Source organism: Myotis nattereri (assembly GCF_964212035.1).
Source record: "Myotis nattereri genome assembly, chromosome: 12".
Lineage (NCBI taxonomy): Eukaryota > Metazoa > Chordata > Mammalia > Chiroptera > Vespertilionidae > Myotis > Myotis nattereri.
The window spans coordinates 56,025,247-56,035,480 of NC_138087.1; the positions used below are offsets into that span (position 1 = coordinate 56,025,247).

The 10,234-nt window shown below is 49.7% G+C and overlaps 1 protein-coding gene across 1 annotated transcript; it reads left to right on the forward strand.

Moving 5' to 3' along the window:
* Nucleotides 1-828: 828 nt before the first annotated feature.
* Nucleotides 829-2,388, forward strand: ALDH1B1 (aldehyde dehydrogenase 1 family member B1; the record flags this gene model as incomplete). The annotated part of the gene is made up of 1 exon (XM_081103708.1): nt 829-2,388. Exon 1 carries the CDS (start codon nt 835-837, stop codon nt 2,386-2,388), a length of 1,554 nt encoding a protein of 517 aa, XP_080959834.1. The 5' UTR covers nt 829-834.
* Between the last annotated feature and the right edge of the window lie 7,846 nt (nt 2,389-10,234).

Here is a 10,234-nt window from a genome sequence, read left to right on the forward strand (position 1 = left end):
ATTGAATACATTTTATATACTGTTTAAGTTTTGCAGCTGCTGTTTTAATCAAATCTACACTGTTTTCAGAGTTGTAGGCAAGAAATTAACAGGTCCTTTTTCCCAGCTGCTGCTGGACTTGCTGCACCCCTGGCAAGCTGAGACCCGAACCTCAGGCTGGTTTCTGAGGGTGCTGCCAGCTCTGATGTCCTGGGTGGAGAGTGGCAGGCTTTTATATGCACAACTCCATTCAACAAAGCCCCCCGGGGCATTTTACACGGGAGGCAACTGAGGCAAGGAGGTGAAGTGAAGCAAGCCTGTTTCTAAGAGAACAGTCTGTCTCTGAGTCTCTGGTTTCTACTCTGTTCTTAGGTCAATTAGATAGCCTTTGTGGAAATGTATGTAGCAAGCATAAGTCCAGGTAGCAGGGCCAGGCAATGAACCAAACAGGAAAAAAAATGAGCTGATGTTTTATTGGGGAGAGGCAGACAATAAACATATACGCATGTAAAGCTACTATTTGGCACGTCAGCTGGAGAAAAAGAAAGCATGGTATGGGGATAGAGAGTGCTAGGGGTGGGGAAAGCTGCAGTTTATACAGGGTGGTCACGGAAGGCCTTGCTGAGAAGGTGACATTTGAGGGGAGGGAGTAAGACGAAGGACAGGTGGGACACGATAGAGTTGGACCAGATTGTTCTTCAGGGCCATTGTTCACCTTGCAATCCATGCTTCTTGAGGTGACAGCCCTTATGCTAGAATCCTGGGACGTCTGGGCTGGTGGGCCTTTGGGGGACCACCTGGGCCCCTTTCACCTGTTCACCCTGGTTCCTCCTGTCCCTCTCCAGAGTAGTCAGCATGCTGCGCTCTCTGGTGCCCCGACTGCTTTGCCTCCGAGGCAGGACTGCCCCGTACTCCTCAGCAGCAGCCCTTCCTAGCCCCATCCAGAACCCAGACATTCGCTACAACCAGCTATTCATCAACAACGAGTGGCAAGATGCAGTCAGCAAGAAGACCTTCCCAACAGTCAACCCCTCTACGGGAGAGGTCATCGGCCATGTGGCCGAAGGGGACCGAGCCGATGTGGATCGGGCAGTGAAAGCAGCTCGCGAGGCCTTCCGCCTGGGGTCTCCATGGCGCCGGATGGATGCCTCTGAGCGGGGCCGGCTGCTGAACCGCCTGGCTGACCTAGTGGAGCGGGATCGTGTCTACTTGGCCTCACTGGAGACCTTGGACAACGGGAAGCCTTTCCAGGAGTCTTACGTCTTGGACCTGGATGAGGTCATCAAGGTGTACCGGTACTTTGCCGGCTGGGCTGACAAGTGGCACGGCAAGACCATCCCCATGGACGGTGAGCATTTCTGCTTCACCCGGCATGAGCCCGTGGGGGTCTGTGGCCAGATAATCCCGTGGAACTTCCCCTTGGTCATGCAGGGCTGGAAACTCGCCCCGGCACTTGCCACTGGCAACACCGTGGTCATGAAGGTTGCAGAGCAGACCCCCCTTTCTGCCCTGTACTTGGCCTCCCTCATCAAGGAGGCAGGCTTCCCCCCGGGGGTGGTGAACATCATCACAGGCTATGGCCCAACAGCAGGAGCGGCCGTGGCCCAGCACATGGATATTGACAAAGTTGCTTTTACTGGCTCGACCGAGGTGGGCCACCTGATCCAGAAGGCGGCTGGAGATTCCAACCTCAAGAGAGTCACCTTAGAGCTGGGCGGGAAGAGCCCCAGCATCGTGTTGGCGGACGCTGACCTGGGCCACGCCGTGGAGCAGTGCCACGAAGCCCTCTTCTTCAACATGGGCCAGTGCTGCTGTGCAGGGTCCCGGACCTTCGTCGAAGAATCCATCTATGATGAGTTTCTCGAGAGAACAGTGGAGAAAGCTAAGCAGAGGAAAGTTGGGAACCCCTTTGAGCTGGACACCCAGCAGGGGCCCCAGGTGGACAAGGAGCAGTTTGAGCGAATCCTGGGCTACATCCGGGTTGGCCAGAAGGAGGGGGCAAAACTTCTCTGCGGTGGGGAGCGTTTTGGGGAGCGGGGTTTCTTCATCAAGCCCACCGTCTTTGGTGGTGTGCAAGATGACATGAGGATTGCCAAGGAGGAGATCTTTGGGCCTGTGCAGCCCCTGTTCAAGTTCAAGAAAATTGAGGAGGTGATTGAGAGGGCCAACAACACCAGGTACGGCTTGGCTGCCGCTGTGTTCACACGGGACCTGGACAAGGCCATGTACTTCACCCAGGCACTCCAAGCGGGGACGGTGTGGGTAAACACCTACAACATTGTCACTTGCCACACGCCGTTTGGAGGCTTTAAGGAGTCCGGTAATGGGAGGGAGCTGGGGGAGGACGGGCTTAAGGCCTACACAGAGGTGAAGACAGTCACCATCAAGGTTCCACAGAAGAATTCGTAAGAACGTCCACCCTGAAGACCCAGCTCCAGTCCAAGAATTCCACCACCGTCTACCCAGTGGTCGCCAACAACTTTTTCGTCATGGACCCCCTCTATTTGCTCCAAATGAACATTTAGAACCTCAACAAATGAAATAATTAGAATCAGAGCTGCTCTGGTTAAAGCAGGGATGGGACTGGGTTCAGAGTCCTGTCCACCTGCGCCCCAACCCCAGCCGCCTTGGAGGCCCTGTGTTGCTTCCATGAAACTGTAAGAACCCCTGGAAGATAGAAAAACTAAAAACCACTGTTCTGGACCTTAGTTCTTCCTGCTGACCCAGGGCTTTCTAATGGTTAACCTGCAGGCTTAGTGGGTGGGCTCCCCTCAGACATGGGATTAGAAGGCATTGGGAGTTTTGATAGGGGTCAGATTTTGGCCCCATTCTTCATTGACTTAACCTAAAAATCAGGGGTGCTTTTCCTTTTCTAAGTACCAGTTTTTTACTATTTTGCTTGCTTGGCCTTCATTTTCCTTAATTTGAGGGAAGGAACGGGCAAAGAATGAATGTACATAAGCGTTCCTTTAAAATAAGTGAAAACAACCCAAGTGTCCATCAGCTACTGAGTGAATAAGCAAAATGTTTCCATGGAATAGTCCTTGTACTTTTCAGCCATAAAAAGGAATGAAGTACTGGCACACGCTGCAGCATGGATGAACCTTGAAAACATGCTGAGTGAACGGACAGACATACAAGGCCACATAGGGTATGCTGCCATTTATATGAAACACCCAGAATAGGCAAATCCATAGGGACAGAAAGTAGTTTAGTGGTTGCGAGGGGGTGGGGGAGGGGGAATGGGGAGTAACTGCTAATGGGTATGAGAATTTCCGGGGGAGGTTTTAAAATATTGTGGAATTGGATAGTGGTGATGGTTGCACAACTTTGTGAATATACTAAAAAGCCCTGAATTGCATACTTTGAAAGGGTGAATTTAATGTGAATTTATTTCAATTAGAAGTCAAATAAACTCACACCTTCTGTTTGCAAATACATGTGTGTCAATATTTTCTTATTACTGAATGCTTTACAGAATCTTGGGGATGGAACAGACCCAGGTAGTCATCTAGTCAACCCCCAGCCCGGTACAGAAGTCCCTTCCACAGTATTTCGAGTTTTGTTTTCTCCTGGCTGGCTGGGTGACAAAGTGCAACTTTACGACCCATGGAAAAAAGCTCTGGTTTTGGAACAAGTCCATGTCAGATCTCATTTCAGGCCTTCCACTGGCACTGTCCCCCAACCTCTACCAAAACACACCGCACCTCAAGCCAAGCTCAATATGCCATCCGGACATCCTGGGATTTCCAGAGGTTCAAACCTGAGAATTCAGTATGTTTACTGTTAGTCTTAAACTCCCAGCCAGCAGGCCACGACGACTGCACAGCACCAGCCCTCTCTCCCTGTCTTCCTCCTTTCTACCACGTTAATAACGAACCGCCCTACTTTTAGATCCACTCAGTTAGTGAATGCACCCCCCCCCCCACCCCCGGCTCTTTACATCCTGTTATCTCACCTAGGCTTCAAGATGATTTTGTTCAGTATCTGACCTTGGAGTTGACCTGAAACTGCTTTCTGTGGATTCTGAGTCTCTTTGGTTCCTTCATCTCTCCTTTCTAGGACCTGCTTTCTATGCCGTTTGTCTAAGGCTGGGGTGACCCTGACTGTCCCCCGAAGTGTACCTTTTATCTGCCTCTCTCAGAGCCTATTGGTACTTTGCATAGAAGTGAGAATTTCTCATGAAACAGGGAAACAGCAGTGAGTAGGTGGGTGAATGACTATCAAGCAGCATCCTAGTGTTTTAACAAATCCGTTGCTCATTTGCTTCTCAGTACTTCTCAACCAAGAGAAACTTGGTCCAGGGTGACCCAGAATGGGGTGGGACTGAGAAAGGACAACCTTCTAGGGCTCTGATCCCTGAAATTCTGAGACTGAGGAGTCAGGTCATATTTCTAGTCGGCTCAGCCCCCCGTGGCTCCTCCGCACTCACGCCCACTGCTCTGGATGCAGGGCGCTCGAGCAGGGAGGTGGAACTGGGCATCATTTAATGCAGGCACTGCCCGCAGGATTTCACTTGGTTATAGATGTTGTGGTTTTGAGGCATCCACCCATCCCAACAACTTACACCGAGCTCTGCTCTTCCGGATGCTATGCCAGGCGCCTTTACAAGCCACTGGGCCTCACACATCCTGTAAAATAGGCAGTGGGGTTACCACTTTTTTAAGATGAGGAAATGGAAGCTGAGAGGTTTAGCATGAACCGGCAAGGGGTCAAACTTGACTTCTAAGAGCCCCGCTTCTTTGCTGCATCCATCAGAGCTGCTGCTCTGTCACAGTGACGCTGCTTCTCTTGAGCTGACCCCAGATGCCAGGCCTGTTAAGAACTTTGATTTGGTTTGGCTCTATTCTGGGTGTGAGGCTGACCTCTGGTGGCCACCTGGTTAATTTGTTCAGATCATTCATTGGTTTACAAAAAAAAGGCTAAGTTTCTGGCTCTAGGCAGGCTGTGGGACAGAGAATTGAATGAGGCAGTCCCTGCCCTGCAGGAGCACACAGTCTGGCAGGCAGACAATTACAGAACCGGTGACAAATGGAAGTACAGAGGCCATGAGATCACAGAAGGAAGAAATAGTAATAGGCATCCACAATACTTATCTCATGTACTACATCTAATTACCCTCAAGCACTTTTTTTCTGATTTATTACTTTATTTTTTTAAAAATATTTTTAGTTTTTTAATTACAGTTGACATACAATCTTAGTTTCAGGTGTACTACATAATGATTAGACGTTTATATAACTTACAAAGTAATCTAATCCCCCCTTAAGTCTAGTACACATCTGACACCATACAGTTATTACAATACTAGAGGCCCAATGCACGAAATTTGTGCATGGGTAGGGCCCCTAGGCCTGGCCCGTGATCAGGGATAATCTGTGTGGTGACCGGCAGGGTGATCAGGGCCCCTCCCCCTGCCCCCCGCCCCGCACCCGCCTTGGCCGCCTGCTTGCTAGCCCCACCCCCCGCCGCCACTGCAGCCACCAGTCGTTGCCTCCCTGTGGGTCGACCAGCAGGGCGATGGTTGGGGGACCCAGCTGGTACCCGCCTTGGTTGGCCTGGGGCCTGCAGGCTGGGGGCAGCTTCTGTGCTGAGCATCTGCCCCCTGGTGGTCAGTGCATGTCATAGCAAACTGACATTCCACTGGTCATTCTGCCATTCAGTAAATTTGTATATTAGCCTTTTATTATATAGGATTATTTATTATATTCCCTGTGCTGTACTTAATATCTCTATGATTATTTTGTAGCTACCAGTGTGTACATCTTAATCCCTTACCCATTTTCACCCAGCCCTCTATTCCCCCTCCCATCTAGCAAACACCAATTTGTTCTCTGAGTTTGTTCCTGTTTTGTTCATTTATTTTGTTTTTTTAGTTCCACATGTACATGAAATCATTTAGTATTTGTATTTTTCTATCTGACTTATTTCACTTAGCATAATAGCCTCCAGGTCCGTCCATGCTGTCACAGATGGCAGGATTTAATTCTTTTGTATGGTTAATATTACTTTGTATATATGCACCACAGCTTCTTGTCTATTCCTCTACTTATGTACACTTTGGTTGGTTCCATATCTTGGCTATTATAAATAATGCTGCAGTGAACATAGGTGTGCATAGGTCTTTTCCAATTAGTGTTTTGGATTTCTTCAGATAAATACCCCAAAGTGACACTGATGGGTCATATGGTAGTTCTATTTTTAATTTTTCCATAGTGGCTGCATCAATTGACAACTCCACCAACAGGGCACTAGGGTTCCCTTTTCTCCATGTCCTTATCAGGCACCTCTTAATATTCCACACTCGATAAATAACCATGGAACCCAGAGATGTTCAGATAGTAAGTGGAGCCAGGATGCAAACTCATGTCTTCTCACTCTACTGCACAGTTCAGCCTCAGGGAAAGGCCTGGTGGGAGGGACAGGATCCTACTGGATGAGGAGGAGGTAACGGGGCAGAGAGACGCAGGAAGGGTGTTCCTGGGAGAGGGAAGGACATGAAGTTTTTGAAAAAGCATGGAGGGTTTGAAGAAATGGTGTGAGGAAGGAGAGGCAAGAAGGCCTGGGAGGAGGCAGGGGCTGAGTAGCGAAGGGGCTATGGGTCCTGTGGGAAAATCCACACGTTGTCCAGTGATGGGAAACCATGAGAGCTTTGAAAGGAAAGTGAAAGGGGCATATTTTGGTTTCTAAAGCTGTCTCTGTTTCAGTGGGAGGATAGGTTGAGGGAGCCACCTGAAGCTGACGGCCACTCAGGACAGTACTGCCCATGCCAGTGATGCTAACCTGAACCAGGTGTGGGAGCCAGGAGGCGACCCGTGTTGCTGGCTGGGGTACCGAGTGGGTGATGGTGCCAGCACTGCCACAGGGGACCTAGCTGCAGGAGCAGGTTTGGGGACAAGGTGGGGGGTTTATTCATTTCTTCAACATTTTTTATTGGGTGGACCCCTCAGCACCCAGGGAAGCCTGGTGCCTCGTAGGGGCTCTGCAGATGTGTGTGGTGGGTGGATTCATGGAGAGAGGCTTCTGTTCCCTCCACCCACTCCTACTTCCTAGTAATAATGATTTTTACTGTTCCCTGTACAACCAGCCACTCCCTAATACCCGCCTGGCAGGGGGAGATGTAGGCATGAGGAAGAAGAGACGCAGATAACAGCTTTCTGTGCCACACACTTCTCAGCCCTGGAGGTGGCAGAGGCTGAACTCAGAGCCCGTCCTGACAAGAGGAGCTCACACTCCAGAGAGTGCAAGTACCAGCATCCAGTTCTGCCCTGTGTGATGAGTTCCTAAGTTCTGAATTCATTATTGCGATGCAGACGCCAGGGCACTTTAGTTTCCCTTAATTAATTAAAATACCGCATAATAATCTTTCTCTGATCTAATGTCCCAGAGGCCCTGGCGAAGGCTGGGAGTGAGGAAATTCATTAGAGGAGGCTGTTCACTGTCGATTGACTTGCTCATTCTTATTCATTTTACCTGCGTCATCCATCGCTGGGGGAGAGGCGAGGGTGATGTTTTCTTAAAAACATAGGATTAAATTCACCATGCAATCTGACCAAAAAAATTAATTTTGACTGAAAATCAGACTTTTTACATTTTAGGTGGGAAGTGGGTACATTTGGGGTTGGACACTGGCTTTCAAACGATCTTCCTCGAGCCCAGTTATAACTTAGTTGACGACAGACGGAGATCCATGCTGCCTGTTGCTTACAGCATCAAGTCCAACCTCCTATGGAGGCATTTAGGGGTGTGGCCTAAGCCCCAGTCCTCCCACCTGCCACCTCAGCTCCCAAGCAGCTGCAATGGTCACTACTCCCCATTCACAAACGAGGCAGCACTCCTCTATCCCTGCTTCTTTCACATGCTCTCTCCTTAGCCAGGAATCCCCCACAGCCACTCAAACCCAGCTCAGATGCCTCCTCTTCTCTTCCAGGAAGTCTTCCCTGATCTCCTGCTCTGATCAGAAAGTGGACATCTGTGCTTCCTGGCAGGACAGTGACCTTGTCCCACTCGTCCCCAGTCAGTCTCACCTGAGTGCAGGGCCCAGGGCCCTCCCACCTTCACAGAGTCAGTGTCTGCATTCTTCTGGCCTATGGAGAATGGCACTCCTGCATGCATGTGGAAGACGGCAGAGGGCAGATCTAAGTGAGTGGATTAAATACCAGAATGTTTATATAGTGGGAGACCCAAGTTCAGAGGGAGCTGGAAAAATCAGGCCAGCGGCAGACGATTAGGACTGGTTAATAACTGCAAGCAAGGTGCTCGGTTGGGGCTGTGACTATGGCCCAGGTGAGAGGTAAGGAGGATACAGGCAAGGAAAAAAGGGGCAAGATGCATAGGGATGATGAAGGATCTGTGGGCCTTGGGCCACCCACAGGAGCATTCCAAGGACAAAGAGACCAAAGACTGTCCTTAAAAACATTTATTTTCAGGGTGCAGGGGTCCTGTGACATCATCACATCTATGAAAATAGGGTAGAAAACACAGGCTCTAGGAGAACATATTTCCAAAGGAAGCACATGTTCTTCAGCCTCTGCAGAGGCCGTGGGCTCTCACCAATGAGAAGCCGTTAGGTTGGGACAATCATGTTTCTTCTACCTTTTTGGTTTTGGTGAAAATATCAGACAGTGTAACATGTATTAATTTTTTTGCACATAATTATGATGTAAACCCAGCCTCATCAGTCTTCCTGCTCAGCTCCCTCATCACAGGGCTCTGTCCACCCTGCTCTCTGTGTCTATATCCAGTTCTGTTCGGGAAAATTTGAGGAGATTCCATTGATTTTGTGAAGTGTGCTTATTAGCAGTACGGTTCTACCACCTTCTCCAGGGCCTCAGCCTCCCTGTTCCTCCTGAGTGTCTTATCTCCCCTTCCAATCAAGAGGAATTAACTGCAGACCTCGGGTACAATCGAGTGGTGGTCAGTGGGAGAGGCTAGGAGGTGCTGAGTAGGGAGGGGATGTGAGCAGGTCCCCCAGCAGCGCCACCTCCAACAGACAAGGAGAGCTTCCAGTTTGATCAGTTTTAATTCTGATTTTACTCAAAGAAGGGGTTCCAATGTCTTAAAGTTTGAAAACCACCCATCCCGTTTCATTCTCTTCTCATTCAAATGAGGAAACGGAGGTGCAGAAAGTGAAGGGGACTTGCTCAGGGTCACACAGCGAGCCAGGGGTGAAGCCCCACATGGACCTCTGTGTCTGGGTTCCCAGGCCCGTCTACTGCTGTGTAGCATGCCACGGTGTTGCCACCCCCAAATGTCAGTTGTGAAACGGCCAGCCTTAAAGGCAGAAAATGCAATTCCAAAAAGGACCCCAAGATGTCACGCCCACCGCGGGCAGCACGAGGTGGCGTTTTCAGTGTTGAGGCGAACCTGGAGAAGAGTCCCTGAAACCTGGGGAACTGGCAGCCTCTCCTACCCAGTTTCGAGATGATCCCGAGAAGCAGCACCACGGAGGGGAGAGCGCGCCCAGGAGGGCCAGGCACCTGAGTCCGTCAGACCTTGGGCACCTGCTCTGCTCTCAGAGCCTGGTTCTTCCCCAGGAAAGGGGCAGGGACACTAACCCGACCCTGGTGCCCTGCACTTGGGAAGTGACGGCAGACGGAAAAGGGCTTCATGAACGTCAAGGACTATCCACATGAGAGATCCCGATTCTAAAAGTTTTAATCGCCGAGGAGATCTATTTTTTTTAGCCCAGACATTAAATATTCTCCTTCTTCCTTTCTTCATTTAAAATAAAGAAAGCAAGCCCCATTCCTGGCTGAAGTCAAAACACCTCTAAGTCAGACCTTCTATTACACTCTCGTTCCACAGCCCAGAGAGAGCATGGGACCTGTTTTTGCAATCTGATGTCTAGGAATCAGGTCTCCACTGCCCACCTGGTTCAAGAACGCTGGGCCTGGGAACAAGTAGACATCTCGGTCCCCAAACGCCCAGCCATGGGGCCCCCGAGTCTGGTAAAGTGTTTCCTTAAAATGGGAGAGTGGCAGGAATAGAAGAGCTGCAGCCAGCTATCCTCACCCTAGAGCAGTGATGGCCAACCTTTTGAGCTCGGCGTGTCAGCATTTTGAAAAACCCTAACTTAACTCTGGTGCCGTGTCACATATAGAAAATTTTTGATATTTGCAACCATAGTAAAACAAAGACTTATATTTTTGATATTTATTTTATATGTTTAAATGCCATTTAACAAAGAAAAATCAACCAAAAAAATGAGTTCAAGTGTCACCTCTGACACGCGTGTCATAAGTTCGCCATCACT